We start from the raw sequence: 20,469 nt of genomic DNA on the forward strand, positions 1-20,469 counted from the left end.
CCCGAGAGAACGCACCAAATGCTATCAGGCATTGGGATTTGGCACAGACTGTGTGGCAAAACTGTCCACCTTCCTTTCGAAGCCCTTACATAAATGAGTGCAGCTTAATGACACAAGCAGAGAACTCTAGGACTGATAGCTTTGCAATTCAACAACTGTATTATTTTCTTGCCTCACGAAGAAGTTTGCTTTCGGCTCTGTCCTAATTGCATCCTGCAACCTCACAGCACCAGCTGCAGCTCTGCCTCCATTCACATCCCTGACGGCTCCTTTTCCAAGAGATCCCCACTGTACCTTTCTCTGCTGCTTGTCACTCCTCTCCTCTGCAATCTGTCAGCACAAAGCTGCCCCAAACATGGGGCAATTCTGCCTTTTCCACAGTACTCAGCTTGCTGAGTGAGGAATCACCTTACTAAATTCTAGTAGGATGACTACTGAAGGGAAAGACTTTCTCAAGCTGAAGTTTCATATCAGGGAAAAGTTCCCCAAGTAATATTTTCAGATTATATTAATGCAGTCATTGTGTGATATCTAAAGGGGGCTTAGCTGCATTTTGCTCAATAGGTTCGGTTGCTGGTCTTCTGTAAGAAGTACAATATTCTGCCCAGAGCAGTGACGAGCACAGTGCCTGTTGGCCTAAAATACAGACAGTGCTCAGCTCACACCCATTCTCGAGACACCAGCTGACTGCTGCTTGTGACACAGAACAACCTGAAGGGCCAAAGGATGAGTGCTTTGACAGTGTGGAGCCCATTTCCTTGCTCATGAATGGTGATGAATATGGAGAATCCTGGAAGACATACCCAGCAGCCTTTGGTGTATCTCTTGTATCCCCAGGCAGGAGCAACTCCACCTTGCTGCCTTATTTGATTGTTGTTTTGTGCAAACCTTCTGGAGGTGCAGCCTGACAATGACTGTGGAGCTCAACAAAAGACTCAGTAGTCCCACATGCATTTCAAACCAAAAATATCAATGCCTCAAGCTCCCCACACAGTTCTGCTGAAATACGTGAGCTAGACCTAAGAGACAGAAAACCAGATCCACAGCTAGAGTACAGCAGCAAATATTCAGAACTGAGAACTCAGCTGTGCTCCCATTACAGTGTCTAACTCTCTGTTAGACTCTGGGAAAAACCCATATCTAGCCCTGGAGGGGTAAGGAGCACCAGTTTGAATGACAGAGCTGCTCCATCTCAGTGCTCCTCCCATTAGTGCTGTTCATACTGAGCTTTTCTAAGTGGGGCTGGTGATGCCTTTGCTTCACCCCCTCTTGCCCTTTTCCTGCATGAGGTCAATGGAAAAAGTTTGTTCCCTAAGATTCTCACCATATGCGAACAACCTCGTGCCCAGAGCTGTGTAACTGGGACTTCTTCTGCCCTTTGGATCACATCCTGTAGTACTTGGTTAGGTCTGCCTCCTTTAGACACAGAGTCCGGGAGACAATCAAATCCCAGGCTAGGATGTGCTGCTGAAGGTTCCTGTGTGCTCACTCCACTGTCTGGCTTTGCTGACGCAGGAAGAAAAACAGGCTGAGTTTCCAAGACAGGCACAGTGTCACATGGAACCACAGAATCACAGAATTGTCAGCGTTGGAAGGGATCTCTGGAGATCCTTTGGTGCCCATGCTGAGGCAGCCCCAGCTAAGTGTAGGTCTGAGACAGAGGAGTTGTTGCAGCACAGTCTGGATCATTGCACTGCTCCAGGATGGTCTGAGTTAAAGAAGAAATAACATATTGTGGTTACGGGCCCAGGTCTGTCATCTACTGCAGGATTATCAGGGCTCCCCATGAGGCAGAGGTTGTCAGATGCATTTAGGTAGTATAGGGAGATGCCTCTCTAAATGCTGTGTATCAGACTCTTATTTTCTGTGTTTTTTTTCCCGTTTTCCTCTTGCTGTTATTGTATGCTTTCTGCAGATGCTTGCCATGTCTTTGGTACAGATGATTCAGCAAAGCAAGTGAATGAGATGAAGCAGGATCAACAGTGTGCCTCCTCTCTGGGAGGGGAAAGAGGTATACTTCCTTCTTTTGCTACTTGTTTTAGAGAGTGAAAACCAGAAGACACTGGATCACTCAGTGTGTCTCACTTTCCTGTGGGACATGAAAAACCATTCTCCTGGTACTCTGTCTGTTGGACCTTGATTTCCCCAAGCACGCTCCTTTTTCAGAAATAAGATGAGCAGGCTACACAGTTGTTGGCTTCAATTTAAGATGGGGTGGGACACCGTCCTTCATCAGTGAAGAAACTGTCAGTCAGCTCTTCCCAGGAGAAGGTAACTCACTCAGCTTTAGGTTTTCCTGGGGTAGTAACAGTACTGTAAACATAGGGTGGAGTGGAGCAAAGTACGTTGCAGCAATGCACGAAGGCTGGCTGCAGTGTTTCTGCCTGCGGGGCTGACATTTCATGGATGTGACAATCCCAGGATTAGGAGGTATGTAGCCAAATTCTTTCCTTGGGTCAACAGCAGAAGGGAATTTGGTAATCCCCTCTAAAGGCAAAAGGAGATAAATGGCATTGCAGTTATGTTAGAAGTGCTAGGACATATGAACTTGCTACCTCAAATTCAAGAGGAAGAGGAACAAGCTTGTTTTTTGGCTATGTCTTGACAATCCAATTTGCTGGTCTCTCTGTTGTTTGTTTTCACACAATGTGCTTTATGTTTTACACAATGTACAAAAGAAAAAGTTTTTATACTGTGTAATTCAGTGAATTCACAATTACTCAGTGTCTGAATGTTGACCAGTGCTTCTAAACTGTGTAGCCATTCTTGCAAGAAAAACAGGATGTTGACTACATGACCGTATTTACACAGAGTACAGCCTTTAAAAAAAAAATTGAGGAGATGAAAGTGAGTGAGGAGCTAGCTGGAACAGACAGCAGAAAAGCATGAACATGACTAAAGGGGTGATTTGCCCAGACGTGGTTGTTCAGGTCAGGGTGCGAGATGCACTTTGCTATGAAGTGCAAAGCACAGTCTGAAACCTGCTCCTGGGACAGCAATGTGAACTTGAATGTCCTCCACCTGCATTTGTCTGACTTTTAAAAATCAAACGTGGATAGAGCCTTCCTAAATCTTCGTTCGTGAAGCCAGCCATGACCTGAACTTAATTCTAAAAATAATAATGGATGGAAAGGATGGGGGGGTTTTTTGAAAGGGACCTTTCAAAGAAAACTCTTCCCGTTCAGTAACAGCCAAAATATATTGTGGCTTTCTCTTTGTTCCCATTCCGCCTCTATCCCCAGAAAATAAGTTGGGAAGCAGGAAGGGGACACAACCAGGAGAGCTGACCTCAGCTGACCAAAGAGATATTCCATACCATATAACATCATGTCAGCAATAAAAACTTGGTGAGAGGAAGAAGGGGTGGTGGAGATTTTTGCTTCCGTTTTTGCTTCTTTTGCCAACTGAACTGCCTTTATCTCAGCTCACTTCTCCCCCTTTGCCCCCCCCTTTTTGCTCCTCCTATCCTCCCCCCTATCCTTTGGGGATGGAGGGGAGTGAGCAAACAGCTCTGTGGGTGCTGGCTGGGATCAATCTACACCACAGGGTTTAGCTGCAGTTTGTCAAATGCTCTAATATAAAGGGAAATATTTTAAAACAGCAAATATGTGGCAATGTTTTTTGGTTTATTTTTCTTGTGTGGCATTCATAGGTTTTAATATTTTAATATCAATTTTATAATATAGCACAAAATAGTGAGCTGACCGTTTTTCTATGCAAAACCACTTCAGGTAAGGCCTTGAATAATTAAATTTGTCTTTTCTGATTTTTGATTATAAGAATTGCTATCTAAATGTGTTTACTCAGTTTGCTTCTGCATAGCAAAGCTCATTTTCTGTCTGTGCAGGAGTGAATGAATACACGTAGTTTTCACTGAATGTTAGTGACTCAAAAATTTGGAAACCTGCAGTCAATTATTGAGTTTCACAACTGGGACAGAGAGAATAGAACTGTACAACAAAATTAAATTTGGTCTTATTCTGGTCTCTTCTGCCTATAAAATTTTCTGCAATTACAGAGTATGCATTTATGAGCTATTAAAATATCAGTGAACTGGTGTTAGTGGAGCTGTGATAGATTTACACCCAAGCCTGAGAACAGAATTCAGTCCCAGTTCTATAGCTGAGTTGCTCAGATACCTGGCATAGCAGGAAGAAAAAAAGGGCCATCCTGAATCTCAGTTTAGAAATGAACCCACACAGTTGTGTTTCTCCATGTAGCACGAAGTCAGACAAAGGGAGAATATATTTATGAGTACATCCTGTAGCTGGTTTCCAAATGCAGGGGGAAAAAATTAACCATGTCTTAAATATACAGTAAACTACAGTTCTGTGAATAAAGACAGGTACTTGGAGGCTTTCCCTACTCTCAAATGAGAAGGTTTGCTGGCAGGATCAGAGCTTTGAAGTCACCCCACAATCATTTGATGGTGTTCCAGATCCGGTTTACCTCCCATGGCTTAGTAGTAATATTTACTTTGTACAAGATGAAGGTTTAGGAAAAGAATCAAATGGTACTTTCCACTAGCAATTGGACATCATGTTCTGTCAAGACATTCTTATTCGCATCCAATGATCGCTTAAGACCAAAATAGCAGGAACTACTTTACATATTCTGCATGAAATAATGGTTCTTGGGAGCATAATGCTTTAAAGTCAGATTTTCTTAAATATCTTTTTCTATGTAGTATTTTGTATAGTATTCTGTGTAGTGTTTTTATCCTGTAGTAGATATTTCTTTAGTATCTTATTTTATGAAGGTTGTTGGTAAGTGATGCTGGTCACAAGTTCAACATTAGTTTTTTTTAGATTATAAATGTTTACAACCAGCTGGGATACAAGTATCTGGGATTCACAAGGTGATGTTTCTGGGTTACAGGCAGGCCAGAAAAGAAGAGGCTGTCAAATTTTATGCAGGATAATATGAGAAATAATAATTACTTTATCAATAGTAAAAATCAGTGGAACTGAGAGAAGAGATGTAGAGAACTTATTTTCAGAGCAGTTCAGTAGTCCTTGGTTAACCTAGGCATGTAGAAATTTGACTTGAAGAATGATGAAATTATATATTGTACAAATTCTGTGGCAGGATGTGGAAAACATACCATCTGTACACCCACATTATTCTGTGGCCTGAAGAAGAACAAATTCTCTTTTCACACCTCTTCTGGAACTGAATCAGTTTTACAGTGACTGAAAATTTGACCCTGTGGTTTCAAATTATGCAGCTGTCAGCTCCTCACAGGGCTTGGCAGTTTAGGAAGGGTGTTTTCAAATCTCATTTTGTTTTCAAAACTCAGTCACTAACAATATGTGCGCGATATCAGCAAACACATACACTCCATTTCTGGACCTACAATGCATCTCATTTCACTAGCTGTAAGGATTGGCAAGAATATCCCCACAGGAACATTTATGCAACTAACATATTAAACTACTGAGCAACTGCATAGTTTGACTAGCTGTGGAAATCATACCACAAGGATTGTCATGGGAATGAGGAAAAACAATTACTTTAACATCCAGACTGATGGCCAAAAGCAAAACTTTTCTCCTCAGAATGGTGAGAATTATACAATGCACTAAAGGGCTGAGCAGCCCTAAAGGACATTTCAGGTTGCCAAGTCCATAAGTTGTTGAAGCAGCTCAGTAGCTAACAATACCCACGGTGTTTTGGGTAGTGTGATTAGTGTAGTGTTAAGTTTCTGGTCATGAGTATACCTACAATAATGACATTTTATGACCAGGGAGACAGTCCCAAATACTACATCTTGTACAAAGGATAAATTGACTAATAAGTATTTACATGACTTGGCCAGTGGCACATATCAAAGTTTAAAGATGGCTGGATGTAACCATTCTAGTTTGCAGGACAACTTAAAAGAAAGTTGAGTTAAAACTCCAGGAATAAGAAAGCACTGAAACATAACAGAAGCTTGGAAACTCTTTGTGTAGAGGCTTCAAAAACTAGGTTCGACAAACACCTATCAACTGTAGTCTGGGTCTTTCATCCCACCTTAGGGCATCAGAAACACTAGAAATCTCAAAGCTCCTTCCAGCCACACAGTTCTGTCACTTTCAACCAAAGCTAACAACAAATCCATTGCATGAGATTATCTATTATCTTTTCCAATGGCTAAGCAATATAGAAAAACAGCCCCTTTTTTAAAAGGCAAGAGAATTTTTCTACTATCTACTGCATCTCACAATACTGACTGACGAGAAAAGCTATGCACTGAGGTAGAGCCAGAAGAAGAATACTTATGGACATTCTGTATTGCACAGCTTTAAAAAATGCTGCACTTGTTATTTAGGTAAAGAGAGCTGGCTTAGAAAACAATTTAAAGTGCCACAAAGGGATGATGTCCAGAAATACTGTAGATTATATCACTCACAAAGCCTGGATCAGCATTATAAAATGGGATCATAATGCAAAAATATTTATCTGTCTAATCATAACACCTTATGCTTTGGAAGACAGTTAAGCAGACATCCTTGCTTACAAATGTAATTTCCTCTTAGTCAAGGCGCATGAACAGGTGAGCAGGACTGTGAGCAGAGAATGTAAAACAGGCAGAACTGGCTGTATTGCTAGAGCTATTTTTGGATGCTGGTAAGATAAGTGAGTCAAAGATGAAGAATTTTTGATGCTATTCTGTGTCATGTCTAAGTTTCCCTGGAGAGTAAAGGGGTTTCATTGCAATAATAGAAAAACTTCTGTTGCAGAAAGAAGTTCAGGTGGAAAAAAAGCCAGTGCTGGGCTCACCTTTTCCCTGGCAAGTTGAATGACCAGCATGAGGTGGCTCAAATCTCTGCAAAGTTGACACTTATCAATTCCTGCACTTTCTTGCCAATAAATTCAGTATTGGAGAGTCAGAAGACAGCAGTGTAATTTAGAAGGTGATACTTGCTTTTCAATAAGTTCTTGACTCATACAACCTGAAGATCACAGGAATTAATATCAGACTTTGCTCATGTGGTGCTTCCCAAATGAGCTGAGACCATCAGCAACATCTGAAGTCTCTCCAGCTTCTTCCACTACTTCAAGAGGTATTTTTCTGTCATGCTAATGTTTCTCTGGATCACCACAGATACTTTATCACTCTTAATTGCTCTCACATATTGTATAAGGCTTGTTATTTGTTGAAGTAGATGTCTGACAAAGAGGGAGGGCCCTTTTGGCCTCATGAAAATCACAGGAGTCCTTGTTTTGTTCTTGCTATTCAGCAACTCTACTTATCTAATGGTACCTTTACTCACAGCAACCTCAGACAAATCAGGTACTCTGTAATTACCACCTGAGCAGGGTGGTAGCAGAATGTGCATTTTGCCAGATGAAAGGGACAAGAAGAGCCTTTGCTGTCAAACTTGAGATCAGCCTCTGTTTCCTCAACAGGAATCTGCTTCTCTGCTGCATCATGCAGGTACTGACATCAAGGAAAGCATATGGCTGCAAACAATGAGAAAAAAAACAAGGGAGAACTGTAGGAGTCTAAGTTTCTTGCATCTTTTTGCAGCAAAGAATAATCGCAAGGAATATGCTGGTGGTCTGTTCTGCTACAGAGTCATTGCTTCTTGCTGTGAGACTGTGTCCTGCTGATTGACATCACTGAGCGGATCTCTTGTTCCTTGTTTTGGCCTTCCTATGCTTATCTCATCCATGTCATCAGAACTCTTTATGGTTTACAAATCATACAGAGAAGTCTTCGTTCCCTTGGTCCTGGCCCCAAGGCCATAAGAAACATAAAAAAAATGTCATTGGCAAATGAAGAAAAAGTTTGAGACTTTCATCCAAAATGACTGCAAACAGACAAACAGTACTGAACAAAACTTGTCCCTAAGCATGTTGTACTATTTACAGTCTTATCTAAATGTAGAGAATTTTAGGTGTAGCAAGCAGCTCAGTCTGTGATCCATTCCTCTGTACCTGAAAGCAACTTTACTACGACAAGCATCTGACTACCAGCTAAAAGGTCTGTCTTTGAAATCTGCATTCTCACCAGAATAGTTTAAGTATCTGAAAGAAAATCTGTCACTTCTATTGTACTTGCGGTACTTCTACATCTTAGTCTTCCTTTCCACACAATGCATTTTCTATAACCCTTAAAAAAAAGTCCTCCTGTTATTTATCCTTTCCTGCTAGGAGGCTTATTCATGGAAAGGAATAAAGAGAGTCTCCTGATTTGAGACCACCATGACCTTCTTCAATCTTCTTAATTTTTCTCTGGCCTGAAATGTACCTTTGCATTATTCCAAGAGCAAGAAGGGAGTCATAGGTCTGACAAATGTGGTGCAATTCCTAGTCCAGCTGCCTGTTCAACAGCAGAATTAGTTATAGCTTTGTTTTTCCCAGCAGGTGCTTGCATAGCAAGTCTTCTCAGAACCTACAAAGCAGGAGATCCTTCAATCCACTTGAACAAAAACTTCTGGATTTCTCGGACATTGCCATTAAAAAATGTGCCTGTCTAAGCACTCTCTAACCCACATTGAACTAGCCTAGAAGAGAAGGAAATATCAAAGGAGGAGACTAGAAGAACAGCAGAAAATGTTCCTTTCTGAAAATTAATGCCAGTTCAGCTCCTTCATTAGCTATAATTTGACCAAAGACAGAAAATGATCCATGCGAAACAAACCTCCACCAAATGGAACAGTGGAGCCACAGTTAATCTTCAGGTTAACTCGAAATGAACAGAAGTACCTACAGAACAAGTGAAATAACAAACAACCATAAAAAACCCTGTTCGCTTAAGACAGTTAAGGCAAGAGCTCAAAAGTATCAGAAACCTAAGCAGGACTAGGAGAGTAGTATTTCAGTCTGATAGCGTATTAGATAACTTGAACTTTGCCTTAATGGATTCCTATACAGAAGAATGAATTTCAAGGGTACTTGTGTCTCTAGCCACACACCCCTGTGCCTAAAGGACATGATTTATTGCACTTCAGGATTGCAATTTTCCATTCACTATATTAATTTGGATTAAAATTTGCCAGTTCCTGAAAGAGAAATACTTGTTTGTGTCTAGCTGCTCGAAAACTATCTCCCTTCTTCTGTTCTGGGAGATGACTGAGGGCTAACCTGACTTACAACTAATGTATTTCGTGGCTCCTATTTGTATACTTTCCCCTCTTGTATTCCATAACATTTTTTCCTCCAACTGTGCTATGCCTAGTGCCAAAAATAAAAACGCAAGGAACAGCCTGCCACCACAAAAAAGAGAACAGCATCTGCCCAGTTTTGCTCTGCAGTTTCCTATCGGTGACAATGTGAGTGTCAAGGAATACATTCAGGGCAGGGAGCTCGGGGTGCAGCTGCAGTGCAAACTGCAAGCTGAGCTCTGGGTGGTGAGAGCCCGAGCCCTAGGCAAGAGGCCGAAGAGTTAACCTGAGCTGCCGACCCTTTGCATAAAACAGGGCATGGAGACCTGTGGCACAGCTAGGGGACCCAACAGGGCAGGAGCTGAGGACCCTGGACTTTCCCATACTTAGACTGTGAGGGTATAAAAGCACGGTGGTGTATTTTTGTTTCGAGTTCCTCCTTGGAGGCACTCAGCTCTCAGCTCGAGCTGATAGTTTGTTATTGCACCATGATTAAATTATTTTAAGGGTTGTGACATCTGAGACTCTGCTATGGGAAATCAAAGGTTGAGCTGGTAGGGAAAGCTGGTCTGACTGTGTGAGTGTGGGGTGTGCAGCTGCAAAGGGGCCCCAATCCCAGCTTGGGTGGTATGGGTGCGACTGATGGAATGGCTCCTGGATGGTTGAACAGGCAATTTTCCTTAACAGTGAGGAACAGGCTCCGCAGGTGGGTTTTTAAGTGGCTGTTTGGAGAGCAGCCAGAAACCAGGAAAGCAAGCCAGACACTTCTTTGTGAAGTTTTCTTGCCCCAGCGTTAAGCAAGTTAAACCAGACTCTGTGGCTTTCTTTCCTTCAGGCAAAATCTGTGCCGGTCTAACCCTCTTGTCCTCAGGGCGTGAGCAAGCAGCACATTTTTAATTTCTATTTCCTCCCAGAAAAAATATGAGAAAATTCAAACCAGAAGAGAATTAAACCCTTGAGTACCTCGTGATTGACATGAAACTGCCTTCAAAGCTTCCTAAATAGCAGAGAACCCTAGTATCTTGTTGGGTTGATATGTAAGTATATGTTAGCAGTGATAACTAAGTGTTTCTTACAAAACAGTGATTTAAGTGTTTGTGCTTGCATACACTTATGCAAGTGTTTGCCCACCCACACACCATATCAATCTAAATGAGAAGGAAGATTATTTTTCAGGAAAATAACAGGAAATATACTACTGCTTATAATTAGGTTGCTCTGTCCCTGCTGCCTATGCCTCACTGAAGCAATATAAGGCAAGGACCAGACTTCCTCAGAGACACTGACAAAAATGAGGAGTTGTGGGCTAAACTTAGATATATCAGTGTCTTGTGGAAAGCCTGCCTGGACAAAACTCAGCAGTTTTCCTGTTAACACATCCGCAGAATGCAAGGTTTTGATTGTGCCACAAATGCCTTCCCTACTTACAGTAGAAATATTGGGAATCCCCAGGAGAATACCTCATATTTCCATCCGTAGAACCTAGGCCAATGCAGATAGTGCACGGAGAGCCCCTCACTGCGGTGCCTCTGCAGGAAGCACAGCATCCCAGGAGTACCAGAGTTAATCTGCATGCGCTGTGTCGTTGTTGTGAATGCACGACCTGTACCCCATCGCTGCAATGACTGCGGATGCTCAGCTGCAGCACACCTCAGGTACGTGCTCGGCACAGTTGAGCTGTGCGTGCAACGTGCCCTCTCTTCTAGGATATCATGCCAATGAAAGCAAGCTACTGTTTGCCCAGGCTGTTGGGTATTCAACAAATTCTGGAACAAATGGCTAAATTCGTCTTCTGCATTAAGGACAGAATTTTCAGTTGAGGCAGTAAACAGGTAGGGAAAGTTCCCTGGAAGGGATCTTTAAGAGAGAAGTCTTCAGAGGCACAGATCTGGAGAAGGCAAAGGGAATTGCCCTACCTCCACCTTGGAACCACTGCCTTATGTCACAATTGGCCAAATAGATAGTTCTGCATTTTACTTTCCCTTGCTACTGTGCCAACATCAGAGGTTTTAATAATTAGTTTCTATTACAGAAACATATGTGTTTGCAGTGGTGTCACTTCTGACAGTAAAACACATCAAAATTTGTAGAATTTATTTTTTACAGGTAAAAAAATGCCTCAGATCTCCTTTGTTTCTAGGAGTTTGCTTTCTCTTTTATAACTTGGTAAAATTTTTTTACATCTCAGTATGCATTTGAAATTGTGACTTCTTTCTGAACTCTTAGGGATAAGGAAAAATATAAGATTCCACAAAAGATCCCCTAATTATACTAACTGGTTGCAACAGACAGGAATATGATTCATCATGAGTGAAAATTATGCTGCCACTGGGAGTGGCAATGGTTTTATATCCCATTGCTCCAGAAGGCCCATCAACAAGCTCAACTGTCAAGTTGACACCGTGAGTTCCAAGGAGAAGGTAAATATCTACATGATCTTTAATTCTAAAAGACAGAACTAGGAAATGTCTAAGGATTGATATGTGCATTAGTGACATACATACTGCTTAGCACATATATGTACTATATGACTTATTTTGAGGAAGTGAGGATATTTTCAAGTTGCTGTGCAATGTTTTGGATTATATTAAAATGTATGGGCTGTGTGATGAATTTGTGCTTAACTTGCACAATGGTTTTACTAAGTGTGTTTCTAAAGAAGATCAAAACCAAACCGATTCCCACTTCTTTATGACCCAAATTAGTAATTTATGAGAGCATAGTCTTCCTACACTCTTCCATCTTTTAAATATTTATATGAATAATTTAATTCTTCTTGTGTAATGGGGGAAAGATATCTTCCACACCTGTGGAGAAAATTATTCAGACTCAGTAAGAATCAAACAAAAAATGACTTAGAATAGTGGAACCTCTAAATACGGCACTGACTTTCTAATGGATCACATGTTTCTACATCAGTTTACTGGATGAAGACACTGAGTTTCATAAGAGAAGAACTCCATCGTAGGTGTAAGGTACGAAGAATTTTGCTGAATATTCAAGATTATCTGCTTATAGTAATTGTGATTGTAACTGAAGTATATTTGGGAAAATAGTTTAAGCTGCAGATAAAATAAAAAATATGACTGGAATTTTCTACTAATACACAATGTGTCTTTGTTAAAAATCTTACTAAGCGATCTGGTCTGTATTTCTATTTTTTTGCCAAATGTTTGTTAAGCAACCAGCCTCAAAAGGACACAGTATATAGGGCACAGCTGATTAATACTCACAAAGTTTTTAGAGAGACAGAGAATGAGATATGATCAAGGGTGTAATTAATAAGCGTTATGCCTGGAAGACTCTAGGCAAGAAAGATCACTATATAAACTAAGCTGGCACTGTGGTTAGGACAAAGTTAGGGCTAACTGACGAAGCCATAGCTATTGCTTGAGCTGGAAAAGCAGCTCAACTCAGAATACTGCTTCTGCAAATGTGTTTCTCCTGCCATTCAGGGTGCTGATTTTCAAATTCACTTTGAAATCCCAAATGTGGTGAACAGGGAATCTTCTGTGTAGTGCAGAATAATTCAGCCAAGCTATTGCAGAAAACCTTACCATGCTCTACTAAGGCATCTAAATGTAGCAGGTGTAAGGATGAGAAGCCTAAATTACTTTTTCCCTTGTTTCAGGTGATCGCAGTGCCACAATGTGCTCTCTCAGCGCAGCCAATGCCAAGTTCTGTCTTGACTTTTTCAGAGAGCTGAACAAAAGAAAAAGAAATGAAAACATCTTCTTCTCCCCACTAAGTCTGTCAGCTGCCTTTGGAATGGTTGTCCTCGGAGCCAGGGGCAACACACTGGAACAGATTGAGAAGGTAGGTTTCCTTTGCTCTGAAAAGGGGATGGTGGCATGATATGAGCCAAGAAGCTGATATAGTTCCTAAATATCCAAAGGATTAGTGCACACAGAGGGGCCTTTAAAAATACATTATGCTGTTCCTAATACCAAAGTTCTTCAGACTAAACATTATTATTAGTAATTGATTGTTCAGTGAATGCTAAACAGTGCTAAAGAAAGTGTTTTGGAGACATTCCCAAACTCTTCAGGTCTCAGAAGTGTTCCTGCCCTTTGATATGGTCTTCTGCCTTCTCTGGACAACCAAAGTCTTCTTTTCTATGAAGAAAGATTTGAAAGATTTGAAAGATTTCATGCATTCGTTGTCTACTAAAACTACTTGTTCACTTGCAAGGATCTTAGAGTAAAGAACAAAGGGAGCTTTCCTCAGTGACTGTCTGACTGTCTGGCTGTTTTGGGATAGGCTTGCAACACTGCTTTAGTTTTGAAGTACCGTCACTGAGCTGCACTTAACATTTACATTGCAGGTATTTCATTTCAGTGAAGTTTTGAGCAGTGTGGGACAGAGCAACAGAGACCCTTCTGAGAAGGTAAGACACAATTGCTCTGAGCTGAAGCAACAGGAACCAGTTTGTCAGCCCTTTTCCTTGCAGATGATCACTTAATCAGAAGGTACAGCAGTGCTGATCAGCCTCTCCATCTAGATTTACAGACCTGCTTATTACTGTTCCTTTACTAGTTATTTAAGGGGCCTTGTGAGTCACACATTTCAATGGCTAAGCCTTCTAATTACAGGTTTCTAACCAAAACATCAGTACCAATCTAAAAAGTGATAAGTGCTTCAGTTGCCACCTGCAAAGGTTTGTCTACAGAGCGTGCCAAAGGCATCTTGGAGCTTGCTTCTCCCAGTCTGTAAGCCAGCAGTCTTTTGCTTAGTGTGCACAGAGACATTGCTGTAGGATACATGACTTGAAGGTGAACTGGTGCTGGCCTGAAGGGGAATCGCTTTGTCATTCTGTACATCTGGCACAGGGGGAGTAAGAGGTGGTGTCGTTGCATTTATTCCAGTGCCTGTATCAGCTGGGTGGAGTAGGGTTTCTCATGTGGAGGGAGGCTGCAATTCACCCTCAGGTCCAGCTTTGCATAGGAAAGCTCAAGCCTACTATGAAACGTCTGTTTTCTTGTTTGAAGTGTGAAGAAGCTGAAGGAGTCCATTCCCAGTTCCAGGCACTGTTGGCTGAAGTCAGTGAACCCAGTCCAGGATGTTGTCTCACCATTGCCAATAGGCTCTTTGGAGAAATTACTTACCCGTTCTTCCAGGTAAGTGGCCGTGGTGTCCCTTTTAACAGCTCCTAGGAGTGACAAGCTCAGTAGAATTTCTTCAATCATGAAGCACAAAGGGAAATGAAACACAATGGCACTGTCAGGGTGTGCTGACAAATGACTGCACTTCACAGCTCACAGTCAGGGAGCCTTTCCATCTTACTTGCCCAGATATGGGGCAGAGCATGAGGAAGACAGAGTTAAAGATTTTAGATGAAGAAACAGATCTATGGTAATTGCTCTCCCTTGACATTCCAGAAAATGTGATAGCAGGGATTACCATCAGTGTATCCTTGCCATGCACTCCCTGTGTCTAACAGAGCCGGCGCTTCTTGTGTCAATTCTATCCGAGCAAGAAAAGTCTGTGTCCAGCAGAAGACTTCCCTCCCTTTCCCAGTGTCTTCTTTGTTTCTCATGAAATGATTTTGCTCACTCTCCCACCTTTCCCTTAGAATCTACACAAATATAGGACTCTATGATTCCTGATACCTTTTCAAGCAAGGCTTAAAAGAAGTAGCATCTTTGAGATTTGTGTCTATTAGTCTCATTTAAGTTTAATTGACCGTCTCAGAACATTCTTGTGAAACACTGATGCCCAGACAATGCAAGACCATACGAATAATTTACTCAGGAAAATAGAGCTATGGTGTTTAAAAGAGTATTAGCAGGAACAGTGCTGTTTAATCTCTGTAACCACCTTTCTCATTTGAAGTCAAGATTTCATCTTGCTTTCAAGATACTTCCTTTGTGCTCTAGTTGAACAGAGATTTTCAGAGCTAGAAAAAGGTGACCAGCAGCCAGGAAAAGTTTTACACTTAATACAAGTTATAAATTTTACAGTGTGTATATCCACACTGAGTAATACATATACATGTACAGACAGAGATCTCATTGTGATATCAGTCCTGGTTATTTGTTCAAAATAAGACAGCCTTCTTCATTTGATGATTGGGAAGACATATATCATAACAATGACATATGAGTTTAAAAGGTACCACGTTTTGATCTTAGATATTTTTCAATGTGCTGAGAGATTTCTGCTGCTGATTACATCTTGAAATTACAGAAAAATATGTTTGCAAATTTTTTTAAAAATAATGTCTCTAAAAATTGAATGTTTGGGTTATTTCAAATAATTTCTTACATATGCCTTTTTTACTCATTCTTTTCTGGCTGATCTACTTCATGGAATTATCCCGAAGCCATGAAATTATCTTATAAAAATCAACATGTTGAAATAAAATTCTGAATCTTGTACTTTCTAGCAATACTTGGATTCTACAAAGAAATTCTATCGAGCAGAACTGGAACCAGTCAATTTTAAATACACTGAAGAAGTAGTCAGAGAAAAAATTAACTTCTGGGTGGAAAATGAGACAAAAGGTAAAGAAGAAACCATGCAGGTTTTTTGGTTTGAAATTGAACTAGTTAGGGATATCATGTATGAATTTCACTTTCCAATTTTTTTTTTTCTAAAGAGAACTACGTTTTGTTTTTTTTTTTTTTTTCTTCTCAATAGGAAATAAATATAGGAAGATAAACAAAAATGCCTTGAGTTCCTGGCTTCCAAAACTGTACATAAATTTTTTTTGTCTGACAGCACTGTACTGCTTTTCAGATTTACAGAAATAACTATTAATAGTTGAAGTCAGCTGATTGCCTGAACAAAATAATTCTTTTTAATTTATTATTTTTAAAGGTAAAATCAAAGACCTATTTGCTACTGGTTTTATTGATCCCTCTACTGTACTTGTCCTGGTCAATGCTATGTATTTTAAAGGAAAGTGGGCAGTAGAATTTAAGAAAGAAGACACTAAGGAAGCATATTTCCATCTGAACAAGGTACAGTATGGACGGGAACTGAAGCAGCTGGGGGATGGAAATCAGATATCTGTCCCCTAAACCAACAAATGGGAACTTTCCTCCTCTCTGTTATCCCAAAACAAAACAGGGGTCCTCAGCCAGAACAAGAGAAAGCTGCATCTTCTCTTCAGTTTGATAACCAAATATGTTACTGTTTGTACCAATTAACATCAGAAGTGGGTCTTGTGCAGCTGAGATCCTGATTGGGTCAAAGCCACTGAGCAAATGCGCTAACTTTGTTGGGGATTTTGCAACTAAGGATGCTGTTTCAAAAACAGTCTGGTTTGGGACTCAAACTGAGGATTCTGTTCCCCTGTTACTATTTATGAACAGAATAGTGTGTGCTTTCAGGAAAAAATGAGCTGAAGACAAATTATCTCAGGAGGATGTATACATTATTCATGAGGAATTTAGATTTATGGTTGCATCAGATGCATGGATTTTCTAATCTGACATGCCAGACAAAAGAAAGATGTAACAACGAAGCTGTGAGTAAAGTAATCTTCCACCAGTAGAGAGGGAAAAGTAGCTTTTATGCTTCTAAAATGGATAACTTCATTGGAGATACAGTTGAGAGGAACAGATCAATGCTACAAGTATGTTAAACCCATGACCAGTGTAAGTAATGCTTTTGGACTGAACTCTAACCTCAATACTGAAACAAATTAATAACAGGGTAATTATTTCTGTATTTTCCATTTAATATGTTTCATGTGTTCCAGAATGAGAGTAGGACAGTGCAGATGATGTTTCAAGAAGGATATTTTAACATGGCCATCTTAGAAGAACCGAAAATGAAAGTCATAGAGCTCCTATACTTTAATAATGAACTGAGCATGTTCATTCTTCTTCCTGAAGATGACTGTGAGGGCTTTACTGGCCTAGAACAGGTAATATTTGATTTTCTGTCTAGTAAAATACACAGAGAGCAATACTTTAATGTTGCTCCAGTATGGTCTGAAGCCAAATGGAAAAAACTGAACTTTTTTTCCTTCCATTCATGACGGTGCCATTCACTATTATCAATACCACCTTACAGCTTGAATGTGCCCTCACCTATGAAAAACTGGCAGAATGGACCAGCTCTGCTAGGATGGAACCGCTGAAAGTGAAGGTATACCTGCCTCAGTTCAAGATGGAAGAAAGTTATGTTCTCAACAAAACTCTTCAGGAGATGGGAGTAATGAATGTTTTTGACTGGGGAAAAGCTGATTTGTCAGGAATCTCTAAGAAAGGTGGCCTGGTTGTGTCCAAGGCCATCCAGAAGACAATTGTGGAAGTCAATGAAGAGGGCACAGAAGCAGCCTGTGCCACAGGGCTTCTTGCAATGCCTCTGTGTTGCCCACTTACTTATGAGTTCAAAGCTGACCGTCCATTCCTCTTCTTCATCAGACACAACCAAACTAACACTATTCTCTTCTTTGGAAGATATTGTTCTCCTTAAGTGGAGGAAATTAGATCTTTCTCTGTGCTTACATCCAAACTGGCAAGCGGTAAGGGCAAAAGACAAAACAAAAGACATTTCTCTTGGCTTTATCCTAAAGTTTAATTTGCTATTAAAAAGACTAACTGAGAAGAGCCAAATTAAAGATAAAAACTAAAAAACATGAACTTCAGGTGTGTCTTACTTTTAGGAGGCCTAACTAAAATATGTACCTTAAAATACGCTATGTGATATTTGCCAAAGAACTGTAGGCCTCTAGAGATGTCTGCATAGAAAATCTTATTTCGAGGCTTTCCTAGTGCACTCTGGATGCAATAAACCCATGATTGTAGTGCCCTAAAGATAACAGATATATTCACTCACATGTAGCAGACAGGAAGACAGGGATCTACATTAAAAGGATAATCTTAGATCCTTGGTCTCTTTTAGCTTTACCTACCCAACCTTTGTAGGCCTGAAGGAAAATGACAATTTGTAGGGAAGTAGCAAAGTATTCCCGTGGGACCTCCCTTTTAAATGTTGATTGATTTTAAGCTGGAACTCTCAGGATTTGTTCCCAGAGACCAGAGAAAACAGAAGATTTTCTGGTGTAATTTTGCTTGTTTTCAAGCAGGGCAGAACCACTGTTATTTTTTTTTCTATTAAAACCCCTGTATGTGTGAGAAAATTCTCCAACTTTTTCATAAACTTCCATGTAACAAAAACAGAGTTTCAGAGTAATGGATTTCTCACAAGGCCTGCTCTGTGATGGCTGGGAATGAGACACATAATTCCCACAGAAAACTTTAAGTAGTGATCAGCTATTCTCATTTCTATAAAACAGCTCTATTTGTGCCTCAGATATTGTGAGTTTCTTGTTCCAGCTTTTTTATTCATCATTAACATAAAAAAAAATTAAAAAATCTGTAGTGATGGTATTTAGATGGGTGGCCTGTGTCTGCTAGATTTATCATAATAAAACCACTGCAAACCAAATATTAAATGTAGTAGTCTGCAGAATTAAGTGGACAGAGGAATAGTCTAATATAACAAGTAAAAATAATAGTAATCCTTTAAAAAACGTAAATGATGCTGAAGTCTACCTCCCACTTTTAAATATTTGTCATCCTGAGTTTAGGCACTGAACAATTTGACATTAGGATATGTAAACCCTGAACCTCACCTAATGCTTCTCTCTCACATTGATTTTACCACAGAATTGAAAGCATCCTTTTAAGACGTGGCTGAGCCAGTCTAATGCCTCTGAGAAGGAGGAGAATGCTTTACCTCCTTACTTTGTTCTGTGTGTTTCTGTTCCCTCCCTTATGCCACCACTGTTATTTGCCTGACTTGAGGATGAGCAGTTCTCTGGGATGTAAATGAAGGGGAAAATTTTTGGTAAAGCTAATTTACTTGCTGATGACCTACTTCCCTAAACCACCTCCTGGGTGTTGTGGCGTAAGTGGTGGGAAGGCATAGCACGGGGTTACAGACAAGAGAGCAGCCTGCCAAGTTTGGCAGTAGGCAATGTCCAAAATCCACAGATATATGAAAAATACTTGCTTTTAAAGGAAAAATATTCCACCCCTTTGATGACTCACTTCTCCTTTTCCTGTTATTCACTGATGGGAAGAAAGTAAACGCTGCGAGCGTACTACTGCCATTTCAGAACTGCAGATTCAAAGGGCTCTTCCAAATGCTGAGATATGCAGGAAAAATTACAGTAAATTACGCTACTCCACACATTGAATTGCTAAATAAAGTAGACCCATTACAGTCTGTGGAGATACCTCATATGGCTGCAACTGAATTATGAAATACAGCCTGAAATACTAAAATTACCTGTAGAGGCACAGTTGTCATATCAATTAAGTGAAGATAACACAAATCACAGGCTGTTGGCTCTTCTGATAAATAAACTATGCAAAAAATAGCTGCGCATGTTTTTCAATGACTGCAATTGGTATTTTGTGTATATCTGGTTTGTCTCCAATAGGAACCACTTAGGTTAAAAGAAAAAAGAGTGAAATGAACAGTGTTAGAATTTATTAGCTTGCATGATCAGGCCTATAATTTTTCAGATAAAATGTAAAAGAAAAACAATTACTGGTATGTGTGATAAAGGTGTGTCCTTTAACATATTATCCTGAAGAGCACGAGTCTCACAACAGGAAAAGGAATTTTGTGTGAGAGCAAAGAAGAAGGTGTGTCTGTAATGAGGGTTGTCACTTAATTTACTACAGCAGAAATATTTTGAGTTTTTTATGGGGTTTTTGTTGCCTTTTTTTTTTTTTTTTTAAATTTCCTCCAGGAATATCTAGATAATTTCAGCAAAGCAAACAACACTGCTAAGGGTAAAGTAGCTCCCTTTCCCTTTCACAGATGGTACACCTACTGTTGTATGCTCTGTGACTTAATATGTACAAATTTGGATTCTTATTATTCACTTCTATGACCTTTACAGATGCTGTATTTGGTTTTTTTACTGCTCATCAAGTCTATTATTCAATAAATTGTAATCGCTTTTTACAATTGAATTATATTTTATATTGTGCATTATGATTGTCTAACAGACCATGAATGTTCCTGCAGACAGATTCCATAGTTTATTCACCTGCCACAGTAAAAAAGAAGGTATGGAAGATCTATGAGAATGGCCTGTGCATGTACCATAGGCCTTGTTGCCATGACCTGCGGAGAATGAAAGTTAAAAGCTGACTCTCAATCATCCTTTAAATCCTACTGGCTGGTTTAAATAAATTTCTGACTACTTGAATATTCTGGGGTCTGACTTACGGCCCAGGAAACATGTAATTCTCAACTGTTCCTCTAATCTCTTCCTCTGCCATGCCCATCCTCAGACCTCTAATTAATCTCAATGCTGTTGCTTTGAATCTTTACATCAAAATGAGGTTTTTAGCAAAATGTGCTTTCTCCTCAGAGCCTTTCTCCCCTCCTCCACATGTAT

General features: G+C 40.1%; 1 protein-coding gene across 1 annotated transcript; it reads left to right on the plus strand.

The window, feature by feature from the left end:
- Positions 1-12,576: 12,576 nt before the first annotated feature.
- LOC135417984 (serpin B11-like) lies at positions 12,577-19,753 on the plus strand. Its single transcript, XM_064662751.1, has 7 exons — positions 12,577-12,911; positions 13,420-13,482; positions 14,024-14,212; positions 15,481-15,598; positions 15,915-16,057; positions 16,801-16,968; positions 17,118-19,753. The coding sequence occupies exons 1-7, from the start codon at positions 12,744-12,746 to the stop codon at positions 17,520-17,522; spliced, it is 1,254 nt and encodes a 417-aa protein (XP_064518821.1). The 5' UTR covers positions 12,577-12,743; the 3' UTR covers positions 17,523-19,753.
- Positions 19,754-20,469: the final 716 nt, after the last annotated feature.

This window comes from Pseudopipra pipra, chromosome 1, assembly GCF_036250125.1.
Source record: "Pseudopipra pipra isolate bDixPip1 chromosome 1, bDixPip1.hap1, whole genome shotgun sequence".
Classification (NCBI taxonomy): Eukaryota; Metazoa; Chordata; class Aves; order Passeriformes; family Pipridae; genus Pseudopipra; species Pseudopipra pipra.